Source organism: Pithys albifrons, chromosome 17, assembly GCF_047495875.1.
Source record: "Pithys albifrons albifrons isolate INPA30051 chromosome 17, PitAlb_v1, whole genome shotgun sequence".
Lineage (NCBI taxonomy): Eukaryota > Metazoa > Chordata > Aves > Passeriformes > Thamnophilidae > Pithys > Pithys albifrons.
This window is the reverse complement of record NC_092474.1, coordinates 8,113,458-8,129,281: the sequence shown is the minus strand read 5'-3', so window position 1 is coordinate 8,129,281 and position 15,824 is coordinate 8,113,458. Positions and strand designations below refer to the sequence as shown.

Below are 15,824 nucleotides of genomic sequence, written 5' to 3'. Positions count from 1 at the left end.
TGGAGGCTGTGAGGCAGAGGAACCCCGGCGATGCACTGGTGGTAAGATCTCTTGTTGTCAAGGAATCACAGAAGGATTTGGGTTGGAAGGGACCTTAAATCTCATCTTGTTCTACCTCTGCCATGGGCAGGGACACCTTCCACTAGCCCATGTTGCTCCAAGCCCTGTCCAACCTGACCTTGAACACTTTCATGCATGGGGCATTATTTATTTGCTCAGCTACAAAACCTGCACAGGTTTCAAACAGGAGCCCAGCCAAATGATGCCTATTCCCCCGGCAAGGTGTGGTACTGGTGCCCAGTGCCTGGTGCTTCATTCCTGAAGTAGTTCCCTTAATCCCTGTGTAACCAGCCGCACGTGCTGGAGCAGCATTCCAGCCCCACACGTGCCCAGGGCCGTGCTCCCTGAAGTGTGTGGGCTGTGGCTGCTGCCTCAGGGCACTGAGTGAAGCTTTGTCTGGGTTTTGAAGCCACCTGAGTCCACAGTGCCCAGCTCAGCTGTGTGGGCAGCGCAGGAGGGTGACAGGTCCCCAGGCTGATGCTGTTCAGGTCACGTCCCTACTGCACACAGTTTTCCCCCTTCTGCCAGCCTTGTCTCTGGTGCTTTCCCACTGGTGCTTTTTCCCTGTTGCCTTGGCAGAGCAAAAGAGATGCAGAAAAGCAGCAAAGGCTGCCGAGAGCACAGTCCGTGCTCTGTTCTGTGCCAGCTGCAGCTGCTTGGCAAAGGGTTCCTGTGCTGGGCTCTGGCAGCTCAGTGCTGCCAGCACAGCCCAAAGCAAGGGTGAGGGGACAGCCAGAATTGCTTTTTATAGTGTGTTTCCAGAGGCCTGGGAAAATGGAACATTTTCCTTTGCTGCCCTTGTGGGACCCGGCAATGATTCATGTGGCCAGTGGTGAGTAAGAGTTTTATCTTTATTTACTTGATGGTTTTGTGATGCTGCTGTGGAACACTGAGGAGGAGGAGAAGCAGGTCTACAAGGACCTTCCTGGAGCACTTCCAGACTGGCTTTCGTGAGAGGAGGGTTGAGCAAGTCAATGATGATTTATGGACTCTCCCATGCAGAGCAGGGGTCCCCATTGTGCCTCACACTGTCTTGTCAGAGGAGGAAACTGGGCTCTGCCTTGCTCAAAGAACCTGCCAGAGATTTCCTCATTGCTGAAGAAACGCCCCTGCAGATCCTCCTGTGTGGCAGTGGGTGTTGCGTGGTCTCATCCTGTTTGTTTGTCACTCAGCCAGGAAGCAGAAGCAATGCTGTGTCTGCACAGAACTGCTTCAAAAATGCAATGAGCAGGCCATGAGGAATCCCAGCAAGTTCTCCATGGTGTCCCCTGACCTGGGAACTGTCCCCATGGGAGATGGACACCCGCAGATGTCAAAGCCACCCGCCGAACAGGGACTCCGGTGCTGTGCCCTTCACCAGGCAGTGATACAAAGTTCCAGGCAATGTGAGAATGAAGGGAGTGACCCCAGAGCTGTGCTGAGAGGGAGGGATGACCCTGGGATGGGGTCCTTAAGGCCAGCACTGGGTAAGTGATGCCATCTCTATTAATTACTGTGCAGGACTGACTGCAGTGCTCATGCTAACACTGTCCCTGGATCACCTGGTGGTCCTTGGACCCCACTGGTGTCAACGGTCTGGGACAGAGCTGTCCTGCTCCCACCCTGTGCCGAGCTGGAATGATGCTGCTGCTGACTGGAGATATTGTTAGAGGTGACATCTAATTGCTGAGAACATCTCAGGCTCACAGCCCCGTGATTGCAAGCGTGGCTGGGCGAGTGCCAGCTCCGTGTGCCGCAACTGCCACCAGCACATGCCCAGCTCGGGATGGGGATGCTCCTCACTGCCATGCCAGGTGCCTCTGCTATGCCACCCACCTGCAGTGCACCAGCAGCACCCTCAGCTTTCCCAACCATTTCCCAGGAACCAACAGCTCTCTCACTGGCGCTGTCATGACCTTTTTCTGCCCAAGAACCCAGAAGGAGCAGCGTGGGGCTGGGAGATTACCCAGGGACTGATTGCCAAGCCAGAGCTCTGAGGCTGTGCTGTAGCCCTCCACTTCCCTTGGAGGGTGCTTTGGCCACCCCTCACATGCTGTTTTGTACCAGTGGGATGGCCATCCCAGCAGTGCTGGGAGAGCCTCAAGGACTGAGCAGGGAAGGGAGTTCCCTCAGTGTTTCCTAGGCTGCTGGGGATGGGAGCGGGGATCCCTTAGCAGGAGTATTGCCCTGATCTCCCCACAAACCCAGCATTACTCCCACTAAGGAGCTTAAGCCACAGGCCCCGATGCTAAACCTATTAGTGCTGGCAGCAGCGCCCGGGAGCTGACAGCTCAAGGCCAAGGTGTTGGTGCTGGGAGCACTCCTCTGGGATTAGGAAACACCTCAAGCTCTCAGACACGGTTCCCTTCCTGCAAGGGTTTAGGTGAAGAGCCTTGTTTGCTGGGACTGCTGGCACTCTGGTGTCCCACAGGTCCAGGGGCAGTTCCTCGGTAAATCAAGTACCATCCAAGAAAAAATATGGTTTAATCAAATCCAAGGCGACGTAGCGATCTAGAGACAGGAAATATAGGCCATGCTCACAAACTGGGAGGCTGTGTCCCAGAAAACATCAAATGTGAAAATAATGTGCAGTCTGTAGGAAAAAAAAGGCAGCTCAGTGGGTGCTCTTAGGGTTGTGTGGTGAGATACTTCCAAGGCTGGAGTGAACAACCCTGGCACAGCTGTGGTGGAGCTTAGGGGAGTTGCAGTGGTCCTAACATGGTCCTGGCACACCTGTGGGACCAAGCAGAATGTTCCAGGCAGGTCTGGGATCTGTGGCTCATTAATGAGGGGTTTGGCAAACAGGAGATGGTGAATAAAAACAGTAGGAAAATTCCTTGAGGAGTGGAAAAACATCTCTGAAAGGCGAGGGGGGAGAGAGGTCCCTGGGGTTTAGCAAAAGCAGGATCCAGAAGTGCCTTGAATCCATTGTGTCAAAACCTTCCTGGGATACAACAGGCACTGAAAGGGCCCTTTAATCCATCAGGGAGCTGGCAACTGGAAGCTGGAGCCAGACACATTTAAATTAGAACAAAAGACATCTCTAATAGTGAGGTAATTAACCACTGGAACTAATTATCAAGGGGAAGTGATGCTTTCTCAGTCTCTTGAAGTTTTCAGATTAAGTGGGGGTGTTTTTTCCGAGAAGAAGCTTTACTTGCACATAGATAACTGGAGGAATTTACTGTCTGTTCTCAAAGGTCAGCCCAGACCCTGCAGTTTTGCCTTAAAATCAATGTTTTGATGAAGCTCATGGAAATTATAAGGCAAAAACCAGCTTCAAGTCACTGCTGTGGAATGGGATGAAGAGGCATTTGCCAGTATATCCCTCTCCCCAGTGAAGGCAGGACCACTGGTCCTGCCACTGTCTCTGCTTTTGAGCTTGCCACCCTCTGGGCAATTCCTTTGCTTTTGAAAATGGTGCCTGTACAAAATTTGGAGTTGGAGAGTGGTCTGAATGTGTCTGTGGGGACCTGCTCTGGGTGATGGGGCTGCAGCTCTGTGCAAAACCACCCTGGAAGCTAAGGCCTGTCCAAGCTGGGGCTCTCCTTGCAGGACACTGTGTATATATGCATATATATGTTTATTCACATTTCTATGGCACACTGACAGTGCTCCCGCAGCTGCACAGTTGCAGTGGCCATGTCTGATGTGAGGTTGTCCCTGTATGTTTGGTATCAGACAGTTTGCCCCCTCTCATGAGCTGGGATTGAGCTGGGAAGTCAATCACAGCCACTCCGTAGAGCTCTGGTCCTGTAATTACTCAGTGATTAAATAAAAACGTAATTCCTTCAACACCTCCACACTCCTGCTTTATTGCAGGAGAGTCCACACAGGGAATTAATGTTTAAATAATGGCTTTCCTCACCAGGAGCAGCTCCAAAACAGGCAGGAATATATTGATGCTCTGTCCTGCAGGTGGAAGGAGCAGCATCTTGCTTGGGACAGCAGGGACCACGAGGGCTGCAGTGCAGCATCCACTGGGATTTTCCCAGTGATCTCTATGTCCATGTCTTCTGCACACAGCTGAGGGGTCCCTCAGGCACAGCATGTGGGCACAGCCTTCCAGACCACCCTCTCAGCTGGCATGAGGAGCTTTCCTGGGTGCCGTGCTGGCTCGTGATGGCTTGGAAACTGCCTGGTAATTTCTGCAATTCAGATGTAAGTTTGATGCCTGGAGGGGTGCAGGGAATTCCAGCTGATGGCTGCATGGATTTCTAAGCTGCCCATTTTTCCTATTGGTAGATGCCAGCTGAGGCATCTGTGCCTCGGGAAGAACTGTCTCTGCCTGCAAGGGGCGACGTGTTTCAACCTCTTTATTAAGCTGAGCACAATCCAATGCACCGGCAGAGATGAAGAAAAGCCCCTGATAAGCAGGACTGGCCTTTCCCTGAGTTTCCAGTCTCCTTGGTTACAGTACACCATACAAATGCTTTTTTTGGAGACCAGGCTGTTAAACAGAGAGTTTGAATCCCAGATTCGAGAGGTTCTCCAGCTCACTGCCTTTTGATGCCTTATACCATCACACAGGGAGCCTGGGGGCTGGTGGAGGTGCTGGAAGGATGCTCAGTGCAGGAGGATGTGGGGCAGGGGCTCATGCTGGTTTTGCAGAGGTGCTGAGCACCACAGTCAGAGCAGATCCCATGGGCTCTGTGCAATCCCAAAGGCCAAAGCAGCTCCTTTCCCACAGCTTTATCCTGCACAGGAATTTAAACTAAACCCAGCAGCAGAAGGAGCCCAAAATTCTACTGTAACACTTTTCCAAGCCCTCCAGAGCAGTGGGAGGACCTGGACCTGCAAAGTCAAAGTGGTTATTGCTGTTTAGCTGCTGTTAATGCTACTAATGTGCCCCAAATCCCTGGGGATTCTGGTCATCATCCCCCTTTGTTAACCAGGTTTGTCAGATCTCCTGTGATCTGAGTGGCTTAAACACAAGCACAGGCTATTTTGTATGCTGGGCTTACACCCATTCTGCGTCCACAGCGCCACGTGCTTTGATGCCAGCTCGGCAGTGTCACCCAGGGCACCACAGTCCCAAGGGATTGCTGTCACCACACCCAACCTGTGACACCATTAGTAATGCGATCCACTGCCTGGTCAGAGCCTTCAGTAGCTATGGTAATGGACTACCATAATTCACAATTACAATGTCAAATTTAAACCCAGGGCTTGTGCAAAAGGATAAAAATATCTCTTTGCTCGTGGGATCTTGGTATTATTTGCTTTGCTATATTGGAAGCTAAATGCTCTCACCAACATCAAGTGATTGCGCTGAGATTAAACACTTTTCTTCTGTTTATGCACGTTTCATTCTTTTACAGTTTTATTAAAATGCTGGCTCTGCTCTCAATTAAGTGAATTCCTTCTGCAGTTCTAAGCACATTTCACAGGAATAAATAATTTAATTTGCAGGGTACTTGGGGCTCAAAACCACAATGCAAAGATGTTGGAAGGGTACAAATCTGGGCCCCCTGTGCCTGCCCTGGGGCAGGGGAGTGGTCACTGCCATGTCCCTGTGTTCCATCATGGACCGGAGCATGGAGTCCTCCAGGTGTGTACTGGATGTGCACTCTCACACACCTGAGCTGCACCACCAGCCCTGTCCCCTGCCCTCCAAACTGCCCATGGGGGTGAGGGAGCTCATGGTAGAGCCTGCAGTGCCCTTCACAACTGTGTTGTCATTGGTCACTCATCTCAGTGATGTCACTGACGTCTTCCATCTGAGGAGCCCAAAGTCCTCTGCAAATATTAATTAATTTTCCCAGCTGCACAGCTTGTGCTCCACGAAACTTCACAGTCATCATTCCACCAAATTTCACATGAAAAAATTCTGTCTGTTTTCTGCCATTTCTTAACCTCCAAATGTTGCTTTCTTGGCACTTTCCAGAAAACACATGTTCACGTTTCCAACATGGAGCTGTTTCCCTGGATCCCTGCCCATGCTCCCCATGCTTGGCTGAGCCATCACGTCCTGATGCAGGTGAGTGGCTGTGAGTCCCAGCCCCTGCCCAGGGCACCCCAAAAGCAAACCTCTCTCCCCATCACTGCCACCTCTCCTCAGAAGTCCTGGATCACCAGGGCTGTTGATCTGTCCTGCACTCTGTGTGTTTGAACAGCGATTGGTATGCAAGCTCCCAGTGAAATCCCACTATTCCTGGGAAACTCTGGCAAAGCAGGATGGTTTTATCCTGTATGATGGCAGCTGACAAAGGCTGTGCTGTTAGGAAGGAATTAAAATAGACAGGTACCAAAACTTTGTCTTAAAACCCACAAGGCCTTGAGCTGTTTTTAACACATCAGCGAGAAGTGGCAGCAGCGTGACAGGCTCAAGGTCAGAGCTGACCCAGAGGGGCCTCTTTCCCAAGGCACGGCCATTGTGCCCTGGTCCCTCTGGCCAGCAGATGAAAATATTAATATTCCTTAGGAAAAGCATTTTCAGTGACACCAGTTTGCCCCAGTTTTGGGGTTTTGCTGGAATTGATGCCTGGGTGGGTTGGAGTGGCAGTGTCAGCCCGGAGCTCTGCAAAGGGAATGCAAATGAGCCTCAGACTTAATGATTTGCTTCTGCTGGGTGGTTTTTTCATCCTTTAAAACCCTCCCTCTGCCCCAGGTGCCCCAGAGCCAGCACAGTGCTCTGGGATCTTATTGTATAGGAGCTCCTCTCCCCAGCTGGTTTGCAATGTGCTGCACGAGCACAAAGACCTTTCACTGTAATTAAGCTCTCGCTGTTCTTTCAGGACTTTGATTCAGTGAAATTCATCAGTCAAATCAGCAGCTTGACTGGGAACTGAGGAAAACCAACATTTTTGCCCAAAGCCATGGCCAATGTGGGAGGTTAATGCCCCAGCAGTGCCACCACTCCCTCTCCATCACCCGGGCAAGCAGAGCAGGGCCCCTTTGCTGCTCCCACTACTCATGTTATATAAATTATTTAGCACAATACAAATCACTGAGATTGATCAGTACCTATCCAGCAAAATCTAATTGTGTTGGGTTCATTTTGCAGCAATTTTGCTTAATGACCAGGGTAGCCATCAGTGGGTGTGTGGTAAGTGATCTCCTGGATACAAGATGGGAAAGGCCTGCATGGGCCTGCACTCTAAAATAACAACCAAAAATTACCATTATAACAGTTCAAGCAAAAGTACATTTAGTGTAGGGGAAAAATAGAATGAGGATAATTATAGTGTTTTTTCCCTAATGCACCATGTCATTTGATGGCATAGCAAGCTCTCTATAAATATAGATTAGATAAATATAATACTGAATACAGAACACATAGCACTTGATATATAACATAATACATTGTAATGATACAATATAATATATAAATGTATCAATATACAATATATATCTAATAAATACTGTATTGGTGTGTAATAGTTTCTTTATTACATATATACAAAATACGTAATATTAAATGCATATAATATGTGATATATGAGATATATATACATATATTTTATATACATATATTTTAAAATATAATTAATATAATCCATATTCTGGACCTTTTCAGTTGAAAGAAAGACCAGGAGCCACCCAGGGACATGTGGGTGTCTGGAGTGGAGCCAGCCCTGTCCCTGCTGCTGCAGCAGTCTCCTGGACAGATCCTATCCTGGCAGACATCACTGAATCCCAGCTTTGGCTCCTCCTTTGCGCACTGCAGCCCTGATCCATCCTCTGCTGATTTGCTCTTTGGATCCCAGTTTTCCAGGAGCTGCAGGGTCAGCATCAGCCTAAGCCCAGCCCAGCAGAGCCTCAGCCCAGAAACATCAGCTCTTCCTCTGCCCCCTTGTCCTGACTTTCGGAATTGTCCCCCTTGGTGAGTGTGAGGCCATGGCACATGTGTGTGCAGGAGTTAATGTTCACCAGACTCTCCAGGGTGTCCTGTTTCCTGCAGGGAGTGCCAGGAGCCTGGCTGGGGCATGGCACGTGCCTGCCACTGGCACAGCAGGAGGGTGAGGGCTGGCTGGCACCGAGACAGGAATCCCAGCAGGACTTCAGTAAGGGTAAAGCTCAGCCTGATAAAACCAAGTCCCAGGTTGACAGATGGCCCTGAATCCACTCAGCTCTGAGCTGGGGAGAAAGGCATGAGCTGGGCAGGGAGCACATCCTGCCTTTCTCTCAACAGTCCCACACTGGGATGGGTGCTGGGCACAGGGAGGACACCCTGGACAGTGGTAGGGTCCAGACCTGGGTGGGAACAAGGGATTTGGGGTCATCCCTGCTCTCCATTGGGACAAGGAGGAGGATGGTGACCAAGGCTGTACCACTTTGACAAATTCAGGTAATTTTCATCTTCTACCAATCTATGCCATGCTATGTCATGCCATGCAAAAGACTTGGCTCATCTCTTCACAGAACAAATTCCCCATTCCAACCCTTTTGAAGGTCACTGTGCTGGGGATGGGCTTGGCTGCTCTTGGAGCTGCTGGGACACAAGCCCAGTCACAACAGCAAATAGTGAGAAGTAGAGGCTTCCACAGCTGCTGAACTGCCCGCAGGAAGAATAATTTCAATTATACCCCCTTTTTGGAAGGGACATATTTAAGTGGCAGAGAGGCTCTGTGCATGACAGCAATTGGGAATTAACTCCCTGCATCCAACTGCTGTGAAATTGAATCCTGTCAGTGTGGGCAGAGCTGAACCCTGTGCAGGCATGGGGGTCCCTTGCCCCCATCCTGCTGCTGCAGCCACCAGGCTGCAGGAGAGCCCTGACTGCTGTGCCAGGGAAAATGTGCTCCAAGCACTTCCCATCCCACTGAACAGAGGAGTCAAACCCGAGTGTTCGCACATAGAGATGCTGGGAAAAACAGCTGATTTGTTAGAAAAGAGACTTACAGACCCAGCTACTAACCTTAGAAGTGTAATGAATGGAGCTCTCTGACTGCTCTGAGGGCATTGGAACATCTCAGGCACATGGTGGAATTCTTGGTGTGTCCTATGCAGGGCCAGGGCTGGGACTGATGACCCTTGTGGGTTCCTTCCAATTCAGGATAGATATTCTATGACTCTCCAACACGCAGCTCCTGCAAAGATGTCATGGTTCAGGGAGGTCATGGAGAACCCAGAGGGTTTCCAGCACTGGTACCTACCATAGCAGGAACTGGGCATTGCTCCATGGGAGCTGCAGGACAGCTCTGGACACTCAATGTGAGTGATGAGCATTGTGCAGAGAGGCAGCTCTTACAGAGATCGCTCCTCTGAGGAAGGCTCTCCACAGGCAAATTCATTGGAAGAAAAGAGCACGCTTTAATTATGCTAATTAAAAACTTGGCAGTTTTGTTGCTTCGTGCTTTTCCATCTGATGTGAAGACATTTCTCTTTGCCAGGGTCTGCCTTCCTCAGAGAGGAACAGTGCTGCTGGCTGCTGTAGGCACAGGCACACAGGGGAGTTACCCTCATGTTCCTGGCTGATCCCAGCTCTGAGCTGCACTCAGGTGAAGGATTCTGGCTGGCAGCCCCTGGACCAGCAACACTCTCCCTTCTCCAAAGGTCACATGCAATCTCAACATTTCCTTCCTTTTTGGCTCCATCCTTGAGAGCAGCAAAGGGCAAAGCTCTTGTGCTGAAAGCCAGTGAAAGTGGCTAAAACACAGAGGCAAAGGGAATAACTCCTGTCCTCCCACTCCAAGCTATAAACTGCCTGGTGCTGCACCCAGCTGACTCAGCCATCGGCTTTCTGTCTCCTGGACATTCCAGGGGGCAGCAGGGAACAGGATCTCTCACCCTCATGCCATGTACGCTCTGTATTTACTGTCGGCCAGCGCTGATGGATGGCTCAGTCTCACCATCCATGAGCTTTGCTCTCCAGCTGCTCCAAGGACAAACAATTCTCTGGACTCAGGCTGAAACACTTCAGGCCAAGCATTGTTTTGTCCTGGTTTGTCATTAAAGGATGTACACAGCCATTCCAAGTGACAGAGCAATTTCCTTTGTGTCCTGCAAAGCAAAAGGAAAAGAAAGAAGTCAGCGTATTACACACAAATCTGCTTTTCTTCTGCAAGTTGAAATAGGAACAGCTTAATTTCCAGCAAACCCTCCGCTGTAGTAATTCCAAATCAAAGGCTTGGTGTCAAAGGAATCATTTTGCTACAGCCACAAATAATTAGCAATTTATGTTGTGTTTTGAGATTACATTAAAAATGAGCTGCAAACTGATGCCTCGTCCAGCAGCAATTGTAGGTTGGACTTCAGAGGCCAAAAGCGGGGATGATGCTCAGCATGCCCTGCATTGCAGCCTCCAGCTCTGGGGTCCCCAGAACAGGAAGCATGTGGAGCTGCTGAAGTGAGTCCAGAGGAGGCCATGGAAATGCTCCAAGGGCTGGATCCCCTCTGCTCTGGACCCAGATTGGGAAAGCTGGGGCTGTTCAGCTGGAGAAGACAAGGCTCCAGGGAGAACTTAGAGTCTCTTTCAGTGCCTAAAGGAGCTCCAAGAGAGCTGGAGAAAGACTTTGGACCAAAGCCTGGAGGGACAGGACTAGTGGCTTTCCACTGCCAGAGGACAGGGTTAGATGGGATATTAGGAAGGAATTCTTGGCTGTGAAGCTGGTGAGGCCCTGGCACAGGGTGCCCAGAGAAGCTGTGGCTGCCCCATCCGTGGAAGTGTCCAAGGCCAGGTTGGACAGGGCTTGGAGTGACCTGGGACAGTGGAAGAAAGGTGTTCCTGCCCATGGCAGTGGGTGGAATGAAATGAGCTTTAATGTCCCTTCCAACCCAAATCATTCCAGAATTCTATGGTTCTATGAATACTTTTTTGGAGTAAGACTTGCTGAAAAGGGAAATGCACTTGCATTTTAGTTTCAGAAACAGCAGAATCATTAGAAAGACCAATTTAAAACTAATTAGAGGTAATTTCTTCATTTGCTGCCTTCTTGTATGAGCCACACAGGGCAAGAGGGACACCTGGGAGTGCAGGGAATGTCACCCTGAGCAGAGCTGCCTCCTGCCAGGCTGGCAGCCGTGCAGAACCGCTGGGGCTGAGGAACTGCTGACGGGCTGCTGAGCATAGTGCTGATGAGAGCCCTCAGCCCCAGGCTGTGCAGCCATTGCTGACAAGGGACACGCTGTTTGCTGCAAGGCTTCACTTTAAATCAGACACAAACGTGAGGAATCTGAAGGAAAAACAAAATGCTGAGTAGTGCCCAATTGGCCTTTCAAGCGGCCACAGCTCGACGACCACCTCAGAGTGTCCAGAGAGGTTGTGCAAACTGGCACAAATTTCAGTCTAGCAAATGACTTAGAAATCCCTGATGGAAGGGAGAGGTTGGTGCATGTATCTGTACTATTTTGTCCCAAACCTCTGAGCAGTGAATAAGTTTGGATCTCTTCTAGGAAAGAAGGCTGAGAAATGAGCATTTTGTGCATGCAGAGGGATGGGCTCAGCTCTGCACCTCTTCCATGGACCCGCTCCCACTGCAGGGAAAGGAATGACAAGAAGTGACCTGCGTGTCAAAGAAGCAAATATTTTATTGTGTAAAAACTAAGCAGACATCAAATAGAGTTTCCCTCTGCCCCACACACCACAGTGCTGCCTCATATGTCACAGGAATGTGCCCAGATGTCCCTAACAGGCAGGAGCCATAGAAGCTCATATGGATCCATCTTCACATACCTATGGAATTATAAAAGCCTCAGAGCTTCAAAGCTATTGCTGGTGTCACACTGAGACCCAAGAGCATCCCTTGGCCACTGGGATGATTTTTGACTAGTGCTGTGTGGGATGAGACACCTGGGCTGCACCTCTGGGTTAAAAAGGAGGGGTTTGGTGTTCTTCCAGCTCTTCTCAGTGTGGCCTTCCCCTGGCCATGGCACATCCTCAGCATCTGTTGCAGCCGTTGGGTTTTAATTAAAGCACCAACTCCTGAGTCAAACAACTGCAGGAGAACAGGAAAGTACATTGTCCCCATGGCTGGCCCTGAGCAAAGCTGAGGCACTGGGAAACTGAGAAGGAGCACAAGGAAACTATGGTATGTCCAAAACCAAAAAAGTTCATAAAACCATCCTATGACTTTGGGGAGCCCTTTGCAGTTGCTGTTCACATGAAGTGTGTCCTTCCAGGAGCAGGGAAGTCATCTGCGCAACGTGGCTCCTCATCACTGTGGTGTCGGGGTCGGCTGCTGCACTTTATCACAACAAATTCTGGAGAATGTGGGACGTTGCATTATGCAAATCTGCTTCCTGGAAAGAAATGTTTTATTAACACACGCTCTCTTCGTGTGTTGGCTTAGTCAATTTGGTCACAGCTTGACATCCAATAAGTTAGTCTAAAGGCAATGGTTTTACAAAATGTTTTTCTAATCTATTTTAAACACTTAATTACAGTTGTGGTGCATTCATTAGGGACTTTGCTTTCAAACCTGGATTGCAGCAATAAATCCTAATTTTCCAAGTGTCAGTTGCAATACAGAAATGGCATCTGAGTGGGTATTGGAGGCTGTTGGTAACCGAGGGGCAGTATGTCTGGACCAGGCATAATTCCCAACCTCCGGAGAGGGAACCTCCAATGTTCAGCCCAAGCTGATTTCTAATTACTCAAAAAACCTTGGGCACTGCTTAAGTGAGGGCTTGTGGGGCTCAGGGGACTGTGTCTGCTGGGTGGTGGTGTGGGAGCTGGGAGATGCTATTTTTGGGAAACCAGCTCTTGAGGCTGGCACTGGCACTGCCAGCATCCCCATTGCTCTTGTCCTTGCAGCTCTGAAGGTGGCAAAGAGGGGGCAAGGCAGGGCCAGTCCCAGTGCCACACACCCCATGGGCCATACCGCCAGTGAGGCTGAAGCCAGACCAGAGCCTCCCATGTGCTGGGATGCTGTGACATGCTGGGAGGAGCATTGGGACCCATCCCCACACACTCCACCGGACCAATGGAGACACTGAGGAGGGGCAACAGCTTGGGGCCAACAGCCCCTTGGCACAGTTACCTTAGTCTTTACCCAGGTACTTCTTCATGATGCTGCTGACATCGTCTTCCTTTCCTTCAGCCTCGGCACGGTGGCTTGTCCCGCTGCCCTGGGTGATGGCTTTGCCACTGGACCCCTCTCCGTCCCCTCTCTGGAGCTGCGGCCGACGCTTGATGCTATCGGCACTCCGGGAGGAGAGGAGGGAGCCAGAGGATGAGGAGTCAGAGAGATCCCCAGGCTCTTCCCGAGGGGCTGGACTGCATTTGGCTGTGCTCTTGGTCTCGGAGGGCTCCAAACCGCCTGCTATAGCCTCATCCTCAAAGCGGACAGTCAGGGGCCGGTGGCCATCCTTTCTGTCCCTCCTGGCCCTGGACAGACTGCTGGTGGAGCGCGATTTGCGAATGGCTGGGAGGAAATCATCAAAGTCAACCTTGGTGCTCCTCTCATAGTTGAGGGTGGGTATTCGCCAGCTGAAGGGGTCACTCCCCTTCCCCTCTCCCAGCCCCTCACTGGACAGTGAGCTCAGGACCCCCCCAGAGCCCTTTCCGAGCTCCACATCCTCCAGCGATGGCTCCAGGCAGCTCCTCCAGGAGCTTGGCCGCAGTGTGCCCGGCACCTCCGTCCCAGCAGCTGGAGAGCTTGGCCGGCGGCTGGAGCCATCCAGGGTCTGCAAGAGGGAGTCGTAGGAGCCGAATTTGGATGCTCTTTTCAGCACTGGAAAGGGCAAGGGCTCGACCACCTCTGAGGCCGTGCTCTGCAGGCTGAAGGAGCGTGGGAGGCTGGTTCCTGCTCCTTCCCCTTCCTCTTCCCCTGCCTGACTCCCGTCCAGCTGCCCCAGGGACTCCTGTGATGTGGGGACAGCCCTGCAGCGCCGCAGGGCCGTGGTGCCAGTGGTGCGGTAAATGGGGAGTGGGGAGGTGTCCCCCAGGACAGGGGGCCCCAGGTTCCGCTCTGCTTCCCGCTGCCTCCGCAGCTCCTCCACGTACTCGGACAGGGCAGCCGATGAGCTGGGCACCGGTCCCGATGCCACCGAGAGCCTCGTCCCCCTGGGCACTGTCGGAGACAGAGGGCTGGGGAACCTCCCGTCGGGTGCGGGGGAGCCCCTCCGTCGCAACACTGACGGGGAGGTCTCTCCTATCCTATCCACAGTCTTTTTCATGCTCTCCAGCTCCATTTCCTCTGCTACAGGTTTTCCATATTCCCGTCTTCTAGTCCCGAGCAGGGGACTCCCCATCCTCCCCAGATCCGCAGCATCGCTGGGCCTGGAAGCACTCCGGGAAGATACTGGAAGACTCAATGCTGGGTCCTTGGTGTCTCTGCTCACCCTAAACAACAGAAATTGGTGTTAGTTTAGTCTGTGTGATGCCCAGTGATCAGAATGTCATTCAGCAAGGACAAGGCTGAGCAGCAAAATACCAGTATTGGCATGGGAGTCTTGGAATAAACTCACTGCTGCATCGAGCATTGGACAGTGCCCAAGGATTTTATCTTAAATAACTCCAGGTCAGCCAGTCCAGATAATCCCCAGCATAAAACATGGTGTGTTACCAGCTTCAACTCTGCCAAGCCAACACTTGCCTCCAAATATCCTTTTTCTTGACAGATTATAGCAATATAGAGGTTTATTTTATTTCTGTCAAAGCCAAAGATTATTCACTAAAATTTTATGAAACCAATGTGCGGCACACCCCAGACGCATCTTAATGTTGCTGTGGGGCATGTTTCACCCAGGCTGCTGCTCAAGTTCTGAACTGCAAGAGCCCAGTAACACCTGGGCAGGGGCTGCTCATAGAGGGGTGATGGCCACACATGGTGTGTGTGGCTGGGACCTCAACCTGAGACAAGGGATGATGCAGGAACTGTGTGGGATCCTACTCCATTCACCCCTTGAGAGTGACACCAGTCACCCCTACTTGGGTTTCTCTGTAGCAAGCCTGTCCCTCATGGAACTAAAGCACAGAGATAGTGAGGGACTGCAGTCATCCATGGGCTTGAGGTCACTGGTGACACTAAACCCCTGATGGGACACGTTATGACCCGTTCCAAGCACCTACTGTTGCTTGGCAGCTGTCAACACTGCAGTGGAATATCCTCACTCTCAGGTACCACAACATTGCTCAGCCCAGGGGAACCCAGGACTGGCCAGAATGGGAAGTCTGCTGGAATGAATTTGAGAAAAAAAAAAGGAGGGAAAAAGAGAGCTAAGGCAAAGTAAAATAGCAGAACCCAAATAACAAACCCAGCTCTGGGAGACCAGCAGCCTCTGAGGCATGGGAGCAGCAGTCAAGTTGTACATTGCCGGTAATGAAGCATCCTGCCCCAGGAACGCTGGTGTTGCCATGGGAATGGGGGAGAGTGGGTAATCCAGGCAGTGTGCAGAGTGCACTTGGACCAGGCTTTGCTGACTCGTGAAATAATTTACATGCCAAGATGGGCTAAAGACAAAGTCCATGGCTGGGAAACATGTGATGGCACAAGGGAAGGGGGCATAGAGAGGCTCCAGGTTCCTGGCACCCGCCAGCACAGCCCAGGGCACAAAGGTGTCCACCTGCCCTCCTCACACACCATTCCCTCCTCATTAAACCAGCCCAAATCATTTGATTATTCAATATAAAATGAATTAACCAGAGATTTAATTCCCCTGAATCACTACATCTTTCAGGGCTGCCCTGTGCCACTGATTAATAGTTTGAGACATTTTGATAATGCTGGTTTTTAGGATCCTAAATTGCATCTTGCTTAAATAGCTGGGGTAATCCTTCTGTGAGAATTGGTACAAAAATTGCTCCAATCACTCTGAATGTTTCCAAATAATATTGTAACCTGTGTGCTCCATGAGTGGCTTTCATAATTTAAACACCTATCAGTGGTTTTATTTGGGTT

At 50.9% G+C, this 15,824-nt stretch overlaps 1 protein-coding gene and 1 long non-coding RNA gene across 2 annotated transcripts in view; one reads left to right on the top strand and one right to left on the bottom strand.

Moving 5' to 3' along the window:
* The first annotated feature begins 1,481 nt into the window (after positions 1-1,481).
* Positions 1,482-8,408, top strand: LOC139680002 (uncharacterized). The gene is made up of 3 exons (XR_011699287.1): positions 1,482-1,526; positions 5,927-6,019; positions 7,559-8,408. It is a non-coding gene; the product is annotated as an uncharacterized lncRNA (long non-coding RNA).
* Positions 8,409-12,082: 3,674 nt separating this feature from the next.
* Positions 12,083-15,824, bottom strand: part of MYO18B (myosin XVIIIB) — a 51,669-nt gene continuing 47,927 nt past the window's right edge. Inside the window, exons 42-43 of the mRNA XM_071571957.1 lie at positions 12,963-14,266; positions 12,083-12,222 (exon numbers count right to left, since the gene is read on the bottom strand). Of these exons, the coding sequence (XP_071428058.1) occupies positions 12,964-14,266 (1,303 nt within the window). The 3' untranslated portion in view covers positions 12,083-12,222; position 12,963. The remainder of the gene's footprint in view (positions 12,223-12,962; positions 14,267-15,824) is intronic.